Source organism: Gymnodraco acuticeps, unplaced genomic scaffold (assembly GCF_902827175.1).
Source record: "Gymnodraco acuticeps unplaced genomic scaffold, fGymAcu1.1, whole genome shotgun sequence".
Lineage (NCBI taxonomy): Eukaryota > Metazoa > Chordata > Actinopteri > Perciformes > Bathydraconidae > Gymnodraco > Gymnodraco acuticeps.
This window is the reverse complement of record NW_022990701.1, coordinates 376,629-398,387: the sequence shown is the minus strand read 5'-3', so window position 1 is coordinate 398,387 and position 21,759 is coordinate 376,629. Positions and strand designations below refer to the sequence as shown.

The window sequence follows — 21,759 nt, the reverse complement described above, 5'->3', positions numbered from 1 at the left end:
TGATAACACATGATAAGTAAATGGAATAAAAATTCAACGTAACAAATACAGTTTGTTCCAACATATCAAACCCAATGAATGCAGAAACCAATAATGGAAAGCATTATAGCTTAAACTCTCATGATGATATGAATGCATTCATGTGGCAGTGGATTAAATGATGTATTTCTGTTTAGTTCCTCCACATGCCATGGGTCGTCAGGGTCCATCGTGCCCACGCCCAGGTCACATGATGATGAGCGATGAGCCAATCCTGAACGAGGAAGCGAAACAGCTGACGGTGAACAACAACACACATACACACCAAGTCGTTTTTTCCTGCAGGTGGTGGTGTAGCAGACTCATCCACGTAGCTCACAAACTCTTTTAGGACAGCTTCCATGAGAGCTGGTGTCCGGCACTGGCTCTTATGCAAAGTTAAGGTTTGGGGGTGAAAAGAGGGACGGGGTGGGAGCTTTCCAGTAAGGCGGAGACCCGGACCAAGGACCATCCACCCCAAAAGCAGCCGCACAATGGCACCGTCCTTCATCCAATGTTGCCGCAGTCTGGCTCTCTCGACGTGGCTGCTGTCGTTTTGTTTCGTGCACTTGCTGTGCTTGGACTTTACGGTTGCAGAGAAAGAGGAGTGGTACACTGCTTTTGTCAACATCACCTATCTGGACCCCGTCACTTCCGAGGTCAGGACGGAGAAAACCGAGTGCGGAAGGTATGGTGAGCAGTCGCCCAAGAAAGAAGCCAGAGGTCTGGTCCTGGTTCCGTCCAGCCTGCAGGACAGGCAGGCGTGCGACCCCAGCCTCAGGTTCCCCCCTCTCCCCGCTAACACCGCCTGGGTGGCTCTGGTGGCTGATGGGAACTGTTCCTACCGAGAGAAGATCTGTAACGTTGCAAACTACAACGCCTCTGCAGTTGTGATATACAATGTGGGCTCCACCAATGCCAACGACACCATAACAATGCCCCATCCAGGTAAGAGACAACTGGGCACACTTTCTTTTCTCCATCATGTACCCTTTCCAGTCAGGTGATGGAGGCCTAAAGGGTCAATGTTATTAGTTAGTTGCTTCTTAAGTATTAGGCTAGATTAATGGTTTTCATTCCCCCGGCTTAAGTCCCTGAGCAGCTTCTGTCTCTGTGTTTTCAGCTCAATAATCAATTAGTTTTGCGGTGAAGTAGAAAAGTGCACTGGATCCCCTAAAATATTGACCTGCCATTGGTCTGCTGATTCTTCAAAGTGTTTCTGTAGGTCCTGCTGAAGTTTTTCTCAAATGGATGCAACCATTGAAGACATTATCATGATATACATCCTTTGTTTGATATTCTTAGAAATAGGACAATGAAAAAGATTCACAATCTTTAATACCATAATAGCAAATCCCGAGCAAGTCATAATTCATATTGTCAAAAAGCAACTCTGATTGAGACTGTTCTTTTGACTGTAATCATTCCTTAATACTTATGCTCAATATCGTTTACTTCTACCATGATATCAAGCTAGACAGCTTTTGGCAACTCACTCCTGATAATGGACATTTGCACAATCAACCTTATTGTTTAAGTGTTTTTGGTGTTTTTATTGCAATACACAATACAATCATTTATCCTCCCATCTCTATTAGAGCCTCTTATATACCTTATATACAGTAAGAGACATGAGCATGTTTTTACCACATTTCTCTTATGTCATTTAAGTCCCTAGTACTCAAACTGTATAGGTTGCCTAAACACACACAGCTGAACATAATAAAATATAGAAGTGTATTAACTATTTGATGAAAAACGAAGAGAACCATTTTACAAATCCGACCAAATATCTGATGCCAGTTCTGCTCCTTGACAGTGTTCAATATTCAGTTGGCCAAAACGGTGTAGAGAGGGTAAAAAATACCCCAATTTATATGTGACTGTAATCGTCACTTAAACTACATATCATGAACACAACTTCCAGATTACATTTCTTTCAAAGTGTTTCAAGAGTTTTAAAGTAGTAGTTTTAATGCCTAACGCTGACAGATGTGGACAATGTGAGTAAAATAAGATACTTATTTGTATTGCATAACTATCACTTATCTTGTTTTCCTTATGTGCAAATAACTGCAGTGGCATTTCCCAAAACATTGTTCCATAAGAGCTCCTGATTTATACATAGGCAATACATGATATTGTTATGTTCAAAACAAATAGGAAAAGGCTGGTTGTAATATGTGCCAATAAGCCCACAGATAGCAAACATGTAATGTTAACATAGTCTCCTCTTTACAACGTCCCAAGTTTTCCACACTAGTATGAATGTATGCATGCAGGCTGCAGGTCTAGAAGTCATGTGGACAAAGCTGAAGAACACCAAAGACACATAAGCACAGCTAATACGCCATCAAAGCAACATTTAAGAAATAAAATGTGAAAATAAGCTTTGTGAAACACACAAACACACCTTTTGAAATGATCCATGCAAAATATCCTCAGTTCAGGTTCTTCAAAGGAGTCACATTTATTATCCTTGTTTTCTGAAGGCAGATAATTGTCAAACACATGGATTTTTTAAACAGCTCAAAGGTGACTAATGTGTTTGCTACAAATAAATAAACAATGCCGCTCATAAACAAAACTGTTGTCAGGTTTAAATGTGCTGAATACAGGATTCAAATTTAAAATGTATCAAAGAACACCGATGAATTTAATTAGAGGGCTCATGAATAGACTTTTCATGTATCACCGGGGAGATTCCTCTTCAAAAGCGGCGCTAAGATAAAAGGATGCACAGCGTACTTGGCTTTTTTGGTGCTCCAAGCATAATCCAGCTGAGAGGAGATCTGAGTCATATAAATGCTTATATGCTCATCATCTGAGTCTCTCCTCGTTGTTACTGCGTGCTCGAAGCAATGAGCTTGAAGAACATCAGCGAGTGGAGTGGCTAGTTTTGACTTGTTGCTAAAACAGTGGCTGTGTTAAGTCTGAAGGAAAGGAATACCTGCAAACTATACTTAGGACTTAAGAGTTTCCTGGGTGGTTAAATTGTTGCTAGAGTCAAACGTCAAAATTGTGGTTAAAAAGCAAAGAGCCCTTTCATATTATCTGGTGTTATGACCTGGCTCAAAAGGCCACAACAAAGAGGAGACACACCATGTCCACGTTTAACAAAATATGTTTATTTAAGAAAAACATTCAAATCAACCAAATTAATTAAGTGCAAAACAACAAGTAAAGTATGAGGTGTGGATGTCAGTGGTATCAGTAGTGTAAATGCAGGGTGAGGATTGTATGGACATGTATGTGTGTGAGAGTGTTGAAGTGCACAAAGTGAAGCATAGCATACTCAACAAAACCGGGGTGCCTGCAGGGAGAAGCAGAGGAAGACAGAGAGGAAGACAGAGAGGAGCAGAGGCTTTAAATAACTGCTGGGCACCAGACCCAGGTGCCCTGAGTTACTGCAATCAAGGAGGCTGGATGCAGCACAGCCACACCCTCTCCAGATGAACCCACAGGGGCATCACATCTGGTATTAGGTATAAAGGAAACAAGAACATGCATTTGATCCATTAACCACACAGAAGACATTGTACTTCCACTAAATGGTAACGATTTGGTAATGAAGTGCCTTTATAGTACGCCACTTTTGAAGCTAAATGTTAGCCAATTCCCATAAAACCACTGATAAATGTTAGACGTTAATTCAATAAATAAATACATTTAATTTATATAGCGCTTCTCATCTGCCAAGACAAATCTCAAAGTGCTTCACAACAAGGGATATTGATACACTTTGAGAGATTAAACAAATAATTGTAATAATAATAAGAAATCAAAAAATTAAAAATAAAATAGAGTACAAAAGTAAAAGTCGGAGATAGCGATAAAAATGGCAATACTCCAGGTGTACCATGCTCAAAGTTTATTGGAAGGCCTGCCGAAAGAAGAGGGTCTTAAGGCCGGTTTTGAAGACCTCGGTGGAAGGGGCAGATCTCAGCTGATCTGGGAGGGAGTTCCAGAGGCACGGGGCGAATGAGCAGAAGGCTCGGTCTCCCATTGTTCGGAGACGATGCTGTAAGTATCAGCACACTCAGCCTGTTCTGTTTCTAAAGTGTTCTGCCTTCTCTTCTCTGTTGTAGTTCTTTGAAGAGGCCCTATTATGCTCCTTTGCAGGTTCATATTTGTATTTAGGCCTCCACTGTGACACGTTTGCTGCAGCACCTCTTTTCACCCTCTGTCTGAAACCAGAGCCCAGTCTGCTCTGATTGGTTAGCTGGCCGGCTCTGTTGTGATTGGTCTACCGCTTAGAGATGTCCCACCCCTTAGCCTATCAAGTACAATGTGTTGGAGCGCCAGCAACGCTAGTGTTACATAGTGATGTCCCTATGTTATGGAATGGAGGTGTTTCAGGTGTTTCAGAGTGTGGGAGAGAAAGCCTCTCGTGGTTACTATGGGGTTTTAGCCTTAAGCCATTTACATGATACAAAACCTATATAACACAATTCAATTCAATTCAAGTTTATTTATATAGCCCAAAATCACAAATCCTATTTGTCTCAGAGGGCTTCACAAGTCAACAAACACAATTGGCAATGTAAAACAATGTCAAAACAACAAACGTATCTTACAAGATCAATGTAAAAAATACAGGAAAGGGAAAACCCCAAAAAGCGTAATAGGTTATTTTGAATTTGTTGTTGTTTCTGCTCTAAGGTAGGGCTGCTCAATTAATCGTATTTTAATCGCATTTACGATTTTGGCTTGCAACGATTATGAAAACAACATAATCGAAATAAAACGATTATTTTTATTTATTTTTTGTATTGGTTTTTCAGTTGAGTTATACTTAAAGTTCAGGGTAATCAACTGTTAAAAACATATTGTTCACATTATTTTTTTCAATAAATGGATGTTTTCAAAGTAAATGGATAATCGTTTTTAATAATCGTGATATCAATTATTGACCCAAATAATCGAGATTATGATTTTTGCCATAATCGAGCAGCCCTAATCTAAGGTTGAAAAAAACCTTTTTCCAAGCCAGTTTCAGTTAAAACCACAATGTTACCTCTCAATGCCACCACAAACTGATGGATTACTGCAAAGAACACAAGTTGAGTTTAAAGCCTTCAATAGTATATGTGAGTGGAGCCTTGTTTTGCACATGGCCTTTATTTCCAATAGAAATGGGCTCTCGGCTTGTTGCTAGTTTTCATACAGGTGTGTCTGCTTAGACTACTACACCTGTGCCAGACAACAGCACAATGCATAAAGACTGATGGACAGAAGTCTGTGAACAAACAGATGTTCAAACTAAAAGTGCACGACACCTGTCCTGTCCACATAATGGGCTAATTGTATACGAGACGTTTAACTAAAATATCCTTTTGTACAGAGATGGCACAGGTGCTTGTCGTAATAAGCAGATCATTTAAATTCTATGTAAAACCACTCGTCTCAGAAGTTAGTGGCAAGTTACCAAAGAAAAGTTATAAAGAGAGTATTGTTGGAATCACTAGGTGCTACACTTCACATCAAATTAAAAACCAGGATTTCACTGCTTAAAGTTGTGATTAAATTATAAACGGCAACACTTTAAGAGACGGAAACAGCAGCCAGGAGAGGTGTGATGACAAAGCTTTTAGTGAAGAGGAAGATAATACAGTGACAAAGGAACCGATCTTAATGTGTAGACTGAGTGTGAGGCTGCCAAAGAAAGAATGGAGCACTTTCCTGTCCAGAGACAACACAGCTGGGCTGTAAAATCCACAGTTGTTAGAGGCAGAAACCTCTCAATGCCTGGCTTTATTCAACCCTCAACCCAACGCTGAGTGGAGTCAGAGTCAGAGACCGCCAGGTCAGATACTGTGGCTTTAACATCTCTAGAAGCGTTGGGTTTAAACCAATTTCCTTTCAAAGTTGTATAAAATCAAAGGGAATGCACTTGTTTTCTTTCTTACATAGAATTAGATAAGAAGATTAAGAAGACTACTCTGATGTTTAGTGAATTTGTAGCTGAATGCAGCCGTGCATTGGCGTAAAGATTTAAGAAAAGGGGAAATGGCAAAAAGTGTAAAAATGAGATTTTTGTTTTATGGGGAACTTTCTTCTGTAAGAAATTATAACCTAAGAGAAATGACTTCCTGGAATCCCCACGTGTTGCCTGTAATAGACTGGGAACTAAATCCCTATAAAACCAAAGCCTGTTTTATTTATCACCTGTAATTTTGGGTTATTAATTGCCTTTAAGAGAAGCTAGTGGATTGTCGTCGTTTGGTTTTAAATTGTTCATGTATAAAACAACTTTCAAATATTTCACAATAAACGAATAGGAACAGGTGCATACAAAAGACAACAAATTAAAAAACAGACAATACATTCAAATAATGTAAAGTAAATATATCAAAAGGCTAGTTTTTTAAAATGTAAACCATATTGTTCTATTATCTGAATACAGTTGTATGTTGGACAACGCCAGGGTAAATGTTTCCTCTTTCCAGTCGTTATGCTAATCTAACCACCTGCTGTCTTCAGTTTCATGTTTACCTTTTTATTAAACTCGGGGGGAAAAACACATAAGCATATTTCCTAAAAACCTTTCTTCAGACACAGACTTTTTTTGAGGATCTTGCATGATTAAGTGTAGCTAACTTTGAGCATCTGTCGGGTTCAGATTATGGTTGTAAATAAGGCTATTACCAGTTAATTCTATAGTAATCTTTGCCTCAGTCTTAACCTCTCTGCAGCAGTCCGAAAAGCCTGTTACAGAAATTAAATACCCAGCATAGGTCGGTGTCTTCTGAATTAACCCATTCACTATTTATTCCTTCTTTGCTTCCACATGTGGGCGAGGTGGCTCTGGAAACACAGATCTTTTCACAAGTTCAGCTCCGTCTCAGACATTGCTCTCCTGTTTTAGTATCAGCTATTTTGATCCGCTCTGGCTGCGTCACAGTGAACAGAAGAGATAAGAGTCGAGGCTTACTGAAATCTTACATGACTTGTTATGCCTTTCCTTATTTCTGCTGGCTGTGAAGCTGAAAGATGGCACCTTGAGTCTGGAAGCAACAGTTTTATCTTGCATTAATTTGCCTGTTGACATGGGATAATGCCTGTTTACAAAGGCAATTGTTAAATCACAGTGATTTCCCCTATGCACCGTATGGTCCTGCTTAATAACATAGGTTTACAAATCAGGTAACCTTCATATTTGTATATGGTCAGAAAGACTTGAATAGAGACTTGTGTTATTGGCGAAAACAGGAAATATATTTCTAAATCCAGCAAATGTAGAAAATGCATTTCATAAACTCTTAAAATGTACCTTATTTAAATGTATATGTAATTGAGAAAAATAAACAAGCAAACATGTTAGTTGAGGTGTGACAGATTGTGGGCTGAGGGTCTGGAAACACAGCGATGATCAGCAGCGAAAAGCCGTATGTTTGCTTTTGTGCTCGCTCTCCGTCTTTGTTTTCCAACAGCATTTGCTTAAGACGCTCTGACATACATAAACTCATTGTGAGGCAACAGTCGCCGTAATACAGGGATAAACCTTTGCGTTATCAGTGGAGACGCTGCCAGCTTCATTACTAATCTGGCTGTTTTTGCACACACCATTTCTACGATTACCCATAGCAAATTGTTAATTTAAGTGTAATTTAAAGAAAGCTGCTTTTGCCCCAACATATTGGCTTGATCGTGTTAAAAAAAAGTACTCTGCAATCCAAATGATTCCTTCAAGAATGTATTATTTTAGCCAATAATGCAGATTCTTGCACATGCATACAAAATACGACAGTTAAAACAACAGAATACTGGTCTGACTTCTCAAACCTGGTCATATAAAATCTAGTCAGCGAGCAGATTTCACAACGGCTCTGTTACATAAAGCCGATTTCACAACGGCTCTGTTACATCAATGCCTTTATGTTACATAAAGGCATTGATGTGCATCAAAGCAATAAACCACCTCCTCAAAAATGAAGCATATCTGTTGGATGGAAAACACAAAACATCATATTATCTGTCTTAGTACCAGAATATAATTTTAGCTCTGTGCAGATCTCTGTAACAGTGCATGATGATTTCTCTGTGTAACTGTGGCAGGCTGCACAGTAGGTGGTGTAGCTGATGGCAGGTTGAATAAAGCCACTGGTGGCTGATCGAGGGACTGAGGCACCGTGGGGAGCCACTGTGACTCTGTGCAGCGTCAGTCATAAACAGGCGGCAGAAGGAACATGATGTAACAGTGCTTACTCTGTTGATGCATCTGCAACCTGCCACTGTGGAGCGGCAGGTTGCAGAGAGAGACTAAAGCCTTTTTATTCCCTTATTGTGTCTAAGAAAATACTCAGTTTTTTCCCATGGGTTGTTCCCTCATCATTACAGACAATTTATAATACACAGAATATACCCTGAGCAATACTGGATTTCTGACAGGTATATTGTTATTTGAGAGCGAGACATCTGGAAAAATATATGGGCCGCTAAAACACTCCTACACCTCAAGTCAAATAAGGCAAGAAGTATTTTTGCCTTATTTTTACCCTAGGGTGTTTTAAAGGTAGGGTAAGTAAGTTTGAGAAACCGGCTCGAGATCGCTAGAATTTGAAAATACACGACCGGAGAAAATCTGCCACTTTCTTACAGAGCCCCTCCTCCAACACACACGAACGCGCACATGACCAATGAGGGCACGAGATAAGTTTGTGCACAGATGGAAGGCTGACAGGCAGGTAGGCCCAGGGCTGGCCCTAGACTTTTGGGGGCCCTAAGCGAGCTTTGGCTTGGGGGCGCCCCCTCACGCGTTCTCACTACACACACGTTCTCACTACACACAACATGGAACCAACTTTTGTCTTATGATGTTAGCATAAGCACACATATTGTATAAATAAGCATGTAAACACTGTGGACCTAACCTCCTCTAGGGGGGTCCGGGGGCATGCTCCTTATTATTTTTTTAAATATTGAAGTTAAAAGCATCAATCTGGTGTACTTTGAGAGCAAACTTAAGAGATCTATGGATACATCTCTCAACACCCATATGAAACAGAACTGTAAACAGATTTTTCTTTATGGATATTTTACAAATCACTTAAACTGTATTCTTGTTTTGTCATATAGTATTTCATAACTGTTTTTAATTTATTCTCTCTGGCTGTCCATCTCATAATGTTCACATAGAAACTAGCTGTCAATAGGAATATCATTCAGAAGAATTATAATTTCTTGCAAAAATCTGTTCCTAGATTTCACCTCCTGTCTTGCCTGTTTCTATCTGCGTTGTGTCTTGTTTGGATTTGTCTGTGGTTCCCTGTCGTTAGTTTCCCTGGTGTGTCTGATTACCCGATTGTGTTCACCTGTGGCCCCTGTGTTTTCTCCTTCCTCCTAAACCTGTGTCTTGTTTGTGTGATTAGTCTTGTGTGTATTTAAGTTCTGTTTTTTCTGTCTGTCTTTGTCAGTTCGTCTTTTGTCATGACTAGTTCGTCGGTGAGTGTTCTGTTTTGTCTTTGTTGTTCACCTAGCCTTGAAATAAAGGAATTTGCACTTTAATCTGCATTTGGGTCCTACCTGCTTCACACACCGTGACAGTACGAACCGACCACATTATGGACCCAGCAGACTCAGCCCTTTTGATGCGACAGGCGGAAAGTCTTGGATACTCTCTGGAGTAAATGTTGTATACATGGAAAGGCGCCTCATCTAGACGGGGTAGAGAGGCTGCGTTGAAGGAGGCACGTCAGGAGGTTGCTCGCAAGCCCTGGCTCTGGAGCTTGTTGCCCGAGTGGCTTAGGGTTTTCTCACGTAGCCCTGAGTACCAGGCTTCATGTTCTGACCCTTTCCTGGGGTCTAGTCTGGCGTTTGGAGGTCCACGAAGCCTCCAAAAGACTCCTAAAAGACGAAAGGCCAAGGTTCCAGCGCCAGTTCCGGCTCCAGTGCCGGACCCAGCAGCCATGGTTCCGTGCTCCAGTACCATCCCACATAGCCATGGTACCGTGCTCCAGTACCACCCCACACAGCCATGGTTCCGTGTTCCAGTTCCTTGCCCAGCAGCCATGGTTCCGGCTCCAGTGCCGGCCCCAGCAGCCATGTTTCCGGCTCCAAGACCGGCCCACACAGCCATGATCCAGGCTTCAGCTCCGGACCTTACAGCCATGTTTCCGGCTCCAGAACTGGATCTTACAACCGTGGTCCCTGCACCAGAGCTGGCCCATACAGTCATGGTCCCGACTCCAGCACCTCGTCTCCTGCTGGCTCCCCAGCCGACGCCAGCTCCCCGAGTCTTGTCAGTGTACCGGCCGACTCCAGCACCTCGTCTCCTGTTGGCTCTCCAGCCAACACCAGCTCCCCGAGTCTTGTCGGCGTACCGGCCGACTCCAGCACCTCGTCTCCTGCTGGCTCCCCAGCCGACGCCAGCTCCCCGAGTCTTGTCGGCGTACCGGCCGACTCCAGCACCTCGTCTCCTGCTGGCTCCCCAGACGACGCCAGCTCCCCGTGTCCTGTCGGCGTACCGAACGACCCGAGTCCCCTCTCAAGTTCCTACCCGAGTCCCCTCTCCAGTTCCTACACGAGTCCCCTCTCCAGTTCCCTCTCGGGTCCCCTCTCGAGTCCCCTCTCCAGTCCCCTCTCCAGTCCCCTCTCCAGTCCCCTCTCCAGTCTCCTCTCAAGTCCCTTCTCGAGTCCCCTCTCAAGTCTCCTCTCTAGTCCCTCCTTTAGTCCCCTCTCTAGTCCCTCCTCTAGTTCCCCTCGTGAGTCCCCTCGTGAGTCCCCTCTCGAGTTCCCTTCTCTAGTGCCTCCTCTAGTCCCTCCTTTAGTCCCTCCTCTAGTCTCTCCTCTAGTCCCCTCTCGAGTCCCCTCTCTAGTTCCCCTCTCGAGTTCCCCCTTGGTTCCCCTCTCGAGTCTCCTCTCGAGTCTCCTCTCGAGTCTCCTCTCGAGTCCCCTCTCGAGTCACGTCTCAAGTCCCTACCCAATGTCCTGGTCCGTTGGAGGTTCCGCTGGGGGTCCTGCCAACTCCATGTCCTGTCCCGTTGGAGGCCCCGTCGACTACTCCTCTGCCGAGGGTCCTGCCAATCGTATGTCTGCCCCGTTGGAGGTCCCGCCGTCTACTCTCCTGCCGGGGGTCCTGCCAGCTCCTTGTCCTGTCTCGTTGGAGGTCCCACCGACTACTCTCCTGCCGGGGGTCCTGCCAACCCTTTGTCCTGTGCTGTTGGAGGCCCCGCCGACTACTCTCCTGCCGGGGGTCCTGCAAATCCCGTGTCCTGGTCCTCTTCCGTGGGGGATCCTGCAGAGGCCTGTCCCACCAGCTCCGACACCGGGTCCTGCCCGGTCTCCGGCACTGTCCCGTCAGCGCCTTCCTGCCCGGCCTCCGGAGCTCTCTGGTCTTCGCCCTCGAGCCCGGGCCCCTGAGAGCCGCGGTCTTCGCCCTCGATCCCGGCCCTCTGTGAGCCGTGGTCTTCACCCTCGAGCCCGGCCCCCTGAGAGCCGCGGTCTTCGCCCTCGATCCCGGCCCTCGATCCCGGCCCTCTGTGAGCCGTGGTCTTCGCCCGCGATCCCGGCCCCCTGACTCTTCCTGCCGCTGCCTTCGCCCTCATGCTCGGCCGCCCGAGTCCCCCACCTTAGACTCTGCCTTACCCCCGGGCCGTCCGCCCGAATCCCCCTTTTTGAACTCTGCCTTGCCCCCGGGCCGTCCGCCCGAGAACCCCTCCTTGAACTCTGCCTTGCCCCCGGGCTGTCCGCCCGAGATCCCTTCCTGGTCCTCTGCTGTGCTCCTGGGCGGTCAGCTCAGTCCCGTCCTCCTGACCCCCTCCACCCACCCTGGTGGCCTAGTGATACGTCCCTCCTCCGGACCCCCTCCACCCACCCTGCTTGAGGACTTTTGTGTTTTTTTACTGTCACGATCTGTCTTTATGGTGTTTTGTCTTGTCTTGTTTCATGTTTTATTTTGAAAGGTCTTCACCTCCTGTCTTGCCTGTTTCTGTCTGCGTTGTGTCTTGTTTGGATTTGTCTGTGGTTCCCTGTCGTTAGTTTCCCTGGTGTGTCCGATTACCCGATTGTGTTCACCTGTGGCCCCTGTGTTTTCTCCTCCCTCCTCACCTGTGTCTTGTTTGTGTGATTAGTCTTGTGTGTATTTAAGTTCTGGTTTTTCTGTCTGTCTTTGTCGGTTCGTCTTTTGTCATGACTAGTTTGTCGGTGAGTGTTCTGTTTTGTCGTTGTTGTTCACCTAGCCTTGAAATAAAGGAATTTGCACTTTAATCTGCATTTGGGTCCTACCTGCTTCACACACCGTGACAGTGAGGGTCTAAGGACAGAGGGTGTTGTATTGTCATACTGATATTCTGTACAAACTGTGAAGTCCACTGAGACAAATGTAACATTTGTGATATTGGGCTATATAAATAAATATCTATTGATTGATTGAAAGCACTTAAGATATTAATTGCTATCGGGATGTTAAGAGCATTCCATGGAATATAACAAAATGTGTATCTTGAGCGGTTTCTCAAACTTACCTACCGTACCTTTAAATCAACACTAAAGACTCACTTCTTCTCTCTGGCCTTCTAGTCAGAGCGGAGCACGACTCATGACATTTCCCTGTGTTTGATTTTTATATTTGCTGTTGTAATTTATTGTCTTCTGTTTGCGATCGCAGTAATGTGTTTTTTATTTGCATGTACAGCACTTTGGCTCGACCAAAAATCGTTTTTAAAATGTGCAATATAAATAAAACCTGATTTGATTTGATTTTCAAAAGATATTTAATAAATTGATAAGTGATGTTGTAAACAATTATATTATTAAAATAGTTACCAATGATTTTGTGTCATGGACTGATGCATTAATTAGATATTATATATAGATATTATACAAAATGCGTTACAAATGTATTTTAGTTGCCTGCTCAACAATAGACACAAAATTATCTTATCATATTTGAATTACATTCAATGTTTTTTTTGTCTGAAGAATATATTTGAATATGTCTAAAGTGAAGTCTAAGATCCACCAATTTTGATTTGTGTCTGTGTCAAATCTGATTAAATGACTTCAATGTCTTTTTTTGTAGCTGTAGAACTAATGTATCTATGAAACAATCTAAACCATCACTTCTCGTTGTATGCGCAGGTACGGGTGAAGTTGTGGCCATCATGATCCCAGAGCCTAAAGGCCGTGAGATTGCTGCCTTGCTGGAGCAGCAGATCAGGGTCACGCTGTCCATCTCCATAGGAACCCGCAACCTGCACAAGTATGTGAGCAGAACGTCGGTGGTGTTTGTCTCCATCTCCTTCATCGTGCTCATGATCATCTCCCTCGCCTGGCTCGTCTTCTACTACATCCAGAGGTTCCGCTACGCTAACGCACGAGACCGCAACCAGGTATGACTGTGTGCACTTTAATCAAGGTATGAAGTGATGTTATTTCAGTAACAGGGATACTGACAGTGCTGTGGTTTTACTCTTGACATTGGCCCGTGCAATTTTCCATCTGGTTGTGGCTCTGAGGCTTTAAGGAGAATCCAAAATTAGCCCGACAGCTGGCTGAACAGAGGCGCAGCAAACCAGTGAACCATCAACCAACTCTGCTCTCTGGCCCAGTGCAAATACTTTCTATTGCCTTCCCTTCAATATGAATGGCCGCCTCTGATGTTCTTGTGACGTCTGTTATGATAACTCATCAGTGCGTGTGTTGGGGAAGCAGCCGCTGCCGTGACAACCATTGTTTGTGTTTTCACCTTGATTTATGTAGATTTTTGTTTTACAAGGATATTGAACAAGTCTGTTCCTAATTTATTTCCAAGGCAGTACAGTAAGGTAACACTGTTACAAGTTTATGTTGTGTTTGATTATTACTGGTAAACTTTATCTTACTTACTCGACTTGCCTTATTGTTCTTAAGAGACATCTAATCTCCAGACACCCCAAAACAACCACTCTTGATATTGTGTTGAATTACCTGATTTATTTGTTGTGATGTTATTTTAAAGGTCACTAGTGTACAATAGTAATAATGTACCAATAACACAAATGCAAAGAGGTGAAATTGATGAGAAATTGAAGAGTTACAGGTTATGCTGGATCTTGTCAAATGTCATATTGGGGCACATTCTCCTGTGGTTGCAGTATTTACTTTGTATCAACCCACCAAAGAGATACTGCTGACTGAGTCAATATCTGTCAATAGTATGTTGTCGTGTCAGTAATAATATTTGTTATCTCTTCAGAGACGTTTGGGAGATGCTGCCAAAAAGGCCATCAGTAAGCTGCAAGTACGCACTATAAAGAAAGGAGACAAGGTAGAGTGAGGATCCTACACTGCAAACAGTACATCTCACACACAAATCAAAGCATATTTTACTATACAGGGAGTCTAAGTCAGTCATTATTTATTTTAAACATTTACTAAAGTGTGTTTACCCATGTAGAGGACATTATACGAAAAATATATTTTATAAGCAGTATACTAATAATTAAAATGTTTATTTTATCTTATCGCATTCTCTTAATTGTTCATTGTCTTTACTGTAAAGCACTTGCTCACATTGCTTTGTAAAAGGCTGTATGATAAACATATTGTCATTATTTCATTGTTATACTTATTAATTCTAGTCATTTTCGTCTTTCCTATTTCTGTGTTTTAGGAGACTGAGTCAGACTTTGACAACTGTGCAGTTTGCATTGAAGGTTATAAGCCTAATGATGTTGTGCGGGTATTACCATGCAGGTAATCTTTGTCTGCTCCAGATTTGTCCTACATACTATAATTTGAAAAACAACAAAGTCTCTATTTGTTGAAACATAAAGTCAACATATAACTGCTGATATCTACAGTCATTTGTTTTAATACTTTTATTTTGTGCACTGTGCTTTGTTTTGCCAGGCATGTTTTCCATAAGCACTGTGTAGACCCGTGGCTACAAGACCACCGGACATGTCCCATGTGTAAAATGAACATCCTTAAAGCCTTGGGAATCCTGGTAAGGTCCTTTTTTTTATTTATTCTTTTGTGTGTTTTTCTCAAATGTTTTGCACTGCTCTTATTTCTGATATCAAGACTAATCCAACTCCAATGTGCAAAACATACAAAAGAGATGGACCCACCTAGTCTCTAAAGAATTTGTATACACGTTCCAGCTCAACGCAGACTGCACAGATGACGTTCCTCCAGACTATGAGACATCTGTCGGGGGTCCACCCACCAACGCCATCAGTGGGGAGAGTGAGGTCACGTTTAACGAGAGCTCGGTGGTTCTGGATCCAGCCGGCGGGGGGATCGGCTTCCATCAGCTCCACCCTGATGAAGAGACAGAGCCTCGGGCAGCGGAAAGCCACATCATCACCGGCGGTAAGCACAGACATCACACATTTTTAATATAGAGGAAATTACCTGACAGACAGGGAAAAGGGATTTTTGAGAATTTAATTGCAGAAAAAGCTTTCACCACATGCTCTACACGTCTGCCTATTTCTTTGTCTCTCCATTATGCACTTTAGCCATCAAGAGTACTTAAAGGATTTAGCTCAATTTAAACTAATGCACCAGCACTTACAATGATATGGCTTACGGCCCGTCCACACAGCGGCGTGCGTTGAAAGCTTCACCATTCACTTTGAATGGGGTGACGTCACTTTTCGCCGAACTGCATTGTGGGAAGCGACGCGGAGCTTTGCTGGCGTGGCTCGCTGCAAAAGTTGAGCAATGTTCAACTTTTGAAGCCTCGGCAGAAGCGTCAGCCAATCGAATCATATGCCAGTACAAGCTCTAGCCAATCAAACCGCTGCTTGTGTGTCAGGGGCGGGAGATTCATGTGATTGGTTGTTGGTCGAACTTCAGACACGCCCGCCGGCAAGCTTCAACGCACTCCGCTGTGTGGACGGGCCGTTATTGGCAAATGTACCTGCTGGTTTCTTGCTTTTCTGAGTTTGTATCTTCGTAGTTTATTGCAACTCACTTTGGATAAAAATGTCAGCTAAATGAAATGCAATTAGTTAAAGCAGTGAGTTGCTATGTCCTGCACTTGTAACATAAGTAAAAGTGCCAAAAGATACAGATGAGTGTTGTTACCATTCATGCCCCAGAGGAGAGTATCTTTCCTACAGTGTGGTGTTTCTGGTTTCATTCCCCCATGTTTGTAATCTGAGGGTTGAATTGTTTTTTTTTCTGAGCCTAAATCAGGCCAGCAGCCACCTGGTCAGTGTTCCCCATTTTAGACCCTCCTGAGAAACAAAGGAAGGTAAGAATAGCTTCCCTATCCCAGAAAGCCACAGTCTACCCTACTTACACTCAAATATTCGTCATGTTAACATATGTTGTACATTATAGCCCTTCATGCCAACGCCTAAGGGCTGTTCATTTAAATAACGACTAACTACGCACATTTCCCCTCCGTGGGACTAATAAAGATATTCTGATTCTGATTAAACATGTGCAAGCTATCAGCACCTTAATACATGCACATGCAAATACTAAAACATTGTACTTATTGTATTCACACCTGTTCTATTACTGGATAAAGGGGCCCTATTATGCTCATTATCACGTTTCATTTTTGTCTTTTTCATCCTTACTTGCGGCATGTTTACATGCTTTGCACCTGTTTCACCCTGTGTCTGAAACCAGACACAGGGGTCTGCTCTGATTGGTTAGCTGACTCTGTTGTGATTAGTCAACTGCTTAGAGATGTCGCGCCCCTTAGCTTATCACGTACAAAGTTTGAGAGCGCTAGTCAATAGAAGCGCATGTGTTACATAGTGATGTCACAATGTTCTTGAAGTAAACAAAGGAATCCAGTGGAGGCTTTCAGGAAGGGGGGTAGGTGTGTGGGAGGGATGGGATGTTAGCCTTTGCAGACCATTAACCTGCAGTAAAACATAACACACTACAGGAGATAGAAAACCCCAAAAGGCATATAAGGACCCCTTTAAAGGTTTTTAATTATTAGCTTATTTACAAAGGTCTAAAAAAGGCCCAAAAAAATTATATTTAGAAGATAAAGGTATAATTTGTATGCCAAATCGGTAAATCTATTAAACAAGAAATGTATGGAGCGAACATGACTTTAATGCGACTCGTGCTTTAAATTGTACCTTTTTTCCCTGGTCTATTCAGCTTTATGTAACTATACTTCCCAGTGGTTTTTATTGTTGTTCCTGCAGTTTTTTACAACTCATTGGTCTGGTTACTCTCAATGTAGGGTTTATTTAGCACTTGTATACAGTGTTTAAAGACCTGGAGGAGCAGAGTGGAACCGAAGATGAAGTGTGTGAGGAACTTGTGCCAAAAGTCCCACAGCTCAACACGTCAGACTGGATCCTACACTTCCAGGGAAAACTAAATAAACACAAACAGTTTTTGTGTTAGAAGACTTAATCTCCCCCTAGTGAGGAGAAACTGACACATAATATGCCTTCCACACACCTTCTTAATATCACTAGAAAGTAAACAGTAAAAAAACACACTTCTTTCATGGGTTTACAGCATAACCTGAAGCCCTGTTTAGACGCATTTAGATTTGAAGTCAATTTGTCAGAGTGACTTTCTTTTAAAGGATTTATTGAAATCCGCTATAGTTGTTATAATGGTTGCGCCATTAAGTTGAAAAGTAGAAACTATTTAACTCAATAATTGTTAGTTGTATCTCTAGTTATACATTTTAACTTCAACATGATGTGAATATTGTGTTCCTGCTTTAAGATCAGATAAATTGTCGTTTTTGTATGAGTTGGCACTATTTAAGACAAAAATATTGTCAAGATATATTTATCAAGCTAAAAACCAAACATTAACAAAAACATGTCAATGTGATGGAGTCATTTCCAATGTGCCCTTAAGTGACTTTTCGCCAAAGCACTCAGAAGAAGGTGGTAACACAAAGAGTAATGTTTACCTTTTATGATTGACAAGCAATAGATCAGCTTCCCTAAGGCAGCTTTTCCTAATTAGTATGTAAATCAGATGCAATTTGTCACAATGTCCCTGACAGGCAGTTAGCATGAGATGAACAAGCCGATCTGTCAGGATTTCAGCGGCGGCTTGTTGGCAGTGATGGAGGGCCGATTGTGTTGTGTCCTTAGCCTGAATAATGAGCGCTGTCTGTGAAGGTATTGCAGCCATCATTCTTTCCAAAGTCAGCCACTTACTGGGCGTGTGCTGCCATTAGAGTCCCACAAAGAGACCTGATGTATTGCTGGAACATGGGGAAACATTTGTATCGACACAAATAATTCAACTTTCTATCCTCACTCTTCTTAGGACATGATAATGAATTTCTCAATCTCTCCCCCCTCAGGTGGGCACCAGGCTCCGATCAGCAGTGACTCAGACTCGTCTTTCACGACAGGTGTGGAGGTAGACATGTCTGAAGTACACCTGTCCACGGAGCATGAATGTGACCCGGGCAAATCCTGAAAAACGCACAAATCAGCAGGACAAAGTGACCAGGGGCCCGTCAGAGATTCGCCACCTCTCGGGCCCCTAGAGGACTTCACAGATGATGAGCACTACAAAATAGCAGCACAAAAACACCCATTTCTGTCTTTATGGACCATGAAAAAACAATATGTGTCCCTGCATCTGTGGACGTGTTGCTTGCTAGTTTTCTAGCAGTAACCACTCACTGTTTTGTTGGTTTTACTGCAATGACGACCAGACAGCCAATCACAGCTCTCCCATTGTGGTGCCCCAACATTTTCACATCCTTAAACCAAGCATCTGAAATACACTTAAAACAAGTGCTCAGATTTTGAACCACAGTACTGAGAGGTTCAAATGGGTTTCTCTTCATTCCTTCCAGCTGCATCCAAGACTACTTAATGCAAGATAGCAGTTTTCATTATTATAAGAAGTGTGTGCAGATTGTTTGATTTTTTGGTATGGGATCACTGCCAAAATATTCCAGCAGTAAATGTTACTGATGTAATCAATATGGAGCATATAGGGTCTAATGTATTCCCTAACACTCTAATATGTGATGTTCAACCAGATGTCAACCACATACTTAGGTACATGTTTTCATCCCTAAAAAAAATAACTTAAAGCATTGGTCTTTAAGTTCAGTGGTAATTGGACATTTCAGAAGTTGGAATATGTATGCACATGTTAAGCTGTAATTTCTAAACTGTTTCTGTTTCTATTTGTGTAAGAGTTTCATATACGTCTCCTATTTAACCAACTGAATATTCCTGCTGTTGAGAGGAAATCAACAAACACATGGTAGATGTTTCTGTCTTCACGTTTGACAATCGTAACTTGCCACAAGCAGTTTGAAGTGATGTCACCCACGGCCCTACTGAAACTGCTGCTGATTCACACGTTATCACATGACGACGGTGACGTCTCCCTGCTGTCAGTCAGGAGGGAAGCTGTGTTCACACTACTGCTAAATACAGCTGCCGATACTGTTGCCACTACCGAACTCCTGGCAGTGTGCTGATACTTTTGACAAACTTCCTACACTTGTGAAACCAGCCAATATAAATATGTCAACAAGTCTTTGTGCCAAGATTATAGTAAATTGTTGTTATTTCCCTGGCTGTGAAACAGATTGGAATAGGATCATGATATAGGAGACTGGTTTGGTGAAAAGGATGAAGCTATGCATTACCCGACAGATCAAATGCATTTGGGTGCATGTTCAGGGTTTTCATTTATACATGTAAAGCTCCATGCATGGGATTGTTTATGGCATGAAAAGATAACGGCATGAAAATGTTAGCTGAGAAGTTTTGTTGGGAGTAGGTCCACACTATACCGGCTAATTCTGCAGCCACAGCAAATATCTGCACTCAAAACCTCCTGAATAGGAAATTGGTCAGCACACAAGAAAACTGCATCACACTGCAGGACCTCAGTTGGTTGAACTCCTGTTTTGTGCTGAGAAATGTATAAACTAAAATACAGGTTAGTGAGAACAGATATGGTAATTGCTATATTGACATATAAAAAAAGTTGCTTGTATTAACAAACCTGCAGTCAAACACCAACTTAGTGTGGACAGTGGGCCAACACAGAGAAATTAAGGTTTAAATCTTGCTGGCTGAGTGTGGACGTAAACTTAAACTCCTATGGCTCTGGGGACTGTTACTTCACACTCACCTTTACCGTTTCTGGTAATATTCATTCTCCTACTATTACTTTTGTTGTTCTGTAGTCATCCTGTATATCACCTTCTTAGTATTCAGTAATTGAACAAGGTCAGTAGGATCTAATTGTCGGTTGGATCTGTTTCCTCTCACATTCCTGCACTCTGAAAAGCACAGACTCGTATGACTGAGTCCGTGTAGCCAGTGGAATTCAACGTTGTTGTTTTGTTTTTTACTTCAAGCCACTATTTCCATTACTGTATGTCCTACAGCCACCTGGGACACTGTTACATAACAAGCACATCTCCTGTTCCCCCGTTTGAAGGATTATTGAATGTGTGAGTGCTCCATGAAGGCTTTCTTTTTATAAGTGCACATTTGAATTCACATTCTTTATTCCTTTAAATGTTTTGTTAGACTTTATGCTCTTGGTTCTAGAAGTTTATACCCATAGACAGATTTTCCTAGATGAGGTTAAAAATAATGTAGTTTCTTACAGCAGTGATTCACTGTGAAGTGCTGCCTGCAGGAAGCATTTATGAATGTACATTTTCACACTATATCTTATAAACAATGCGGTTGGTTTGACAGAAAGCTCGTTTTATGTTTAGATATGTATATTTTGCTTTGAGGATATGAAGGAGGTGGATGGTTGTGGTTCTTGCCAGCACGTCTGAGATACAGATGTTTACGTCTCAGCCGGCCTAATCTAGACCTTTTAAGCCTCTATATTTCACATCATGGATAATGAGATGGCACAATACATAAGATTACTCAGAAGCACTTTCAGATATCTGTTGTCCTCCTTGCTTTTCTTTTTTCGCTTTTAATTTCTTTTGCCATCTTGTCTTTGTTTTATGTTGGCACACAAACACTCTGTCTCTGCGACAAGATAAAGTAATGCACACAGTAGTGTTTAGTGTTAGTGCCAGATCTCTGGCTCTATGCCTACAGAGGGAATTAGCCAGACGATACATCTTTTTACAGAGAAATGTAAAGATTATATGAGTAAACTATAAGGTAATCATTGATTTGTGTCTGATAACAGTGTTTCTCTCTTGTAGGAATAAATACAATTCAAATTATTTTTTAAATACAAAAGACATTGGTGTACTCCATGTAATGGCATCCAGGTTTCCTGACAAGTTTGGTGCTAATTTGGAAGATTCTTTTTAAAGCAAAGCTCAACCAAAATATATGGTATTGGTTTACGGTATTCTCCCTATTTTTTTATTTTGTATGTATTCATTGTAATTGTTTATCTGACAGGGACTATAGTCAGAGTTTTCCTAAAAGCCAGATTTGAAAAAAGGCACCCCAAAAATGAAATTACAACATATTAATATGCACAAAACATTACAGTACACTATTACACAAGGAAGTTTGGTACAATGAATACTAGATGGCTAAGAGAAAAGCAACATATTAAATGATTTGCTGGCTATATCTATTTATTTCAACACTTCATCTACTGATACTGACCAAAAGTCTCACTTTGAGTACACTAGCAAATAATTTGTATTAATTATTTTTAAAAGAATGTACCAATTGATCAGTGCCTCTATTTTCTATTGAATTAGTAGCCGACCAAATTATCTCCTTTTATGGCAGGGGTCTGCATTTTAAAATGGGCCTTTTAAAATAAAGCATGATCCAACATGGTTTTATAATCAAAGCTATCACGTATTTGATTTCGTTCTTATGTGTA

The 21,759-nt window shown here is 42.1% G+C and overlaps 1 protein-coding gene across 1 annotated transcript; it reads left to right on the top strand.

Annotated features, from left to right (window-relative positions):
- Positions 1-262: 262 nt before the first annotated feature.
- Positions 263-21,136, top strand: rnf150a (ring finger protein 150a). Its single transcript, XM_034231317.1, has 7 exons — positions 263-966; positions 13,099-13,349; positions 14,195-14,266; positions 14,612-14,694; positions 14,851-14,947; positions 15,105-15,315; positions 18,260-21,136. The coding sequence occupies exons 1-7, from the start codon at positions 513-515 to the stop codon at positions 18,376-18,378; spliced, it is 1,287 nt and encodes a 428-aa protein (XP_034087208.1). The 5' UTR covers positions 263-512; the 3' UTR covers positions 18,379-21,136.
- The last annotated feature ends 623 nt before the right edge of the window (positions 21,137-21,759 follow it).

Excerpts from the sequence above, each read along its gene's own strand:
- rnf150a (XM_034231317.1), top strand. The coding sequence starts at position 513 with ATGGCACCGTCCTTCATCCAATGTTGCCGCAGTCTGGCTCTCTCGACG. Across the intron at positions 13,350-14,194 it reads ACGCACGAGACCGCAACCAG|AGACGTTTGGGAGATGCTGC; the intron begins GTATGACTGTGT and ends TTATCTCTTCAG. Across the intron at positions 14,695-14,850 it reads GTGCGGGTATTACCATGCAG|GCATGTTTTCCATAAGCACT; the intron begins GTAATCTTTGTC and ends TTGTTTTGCCAG.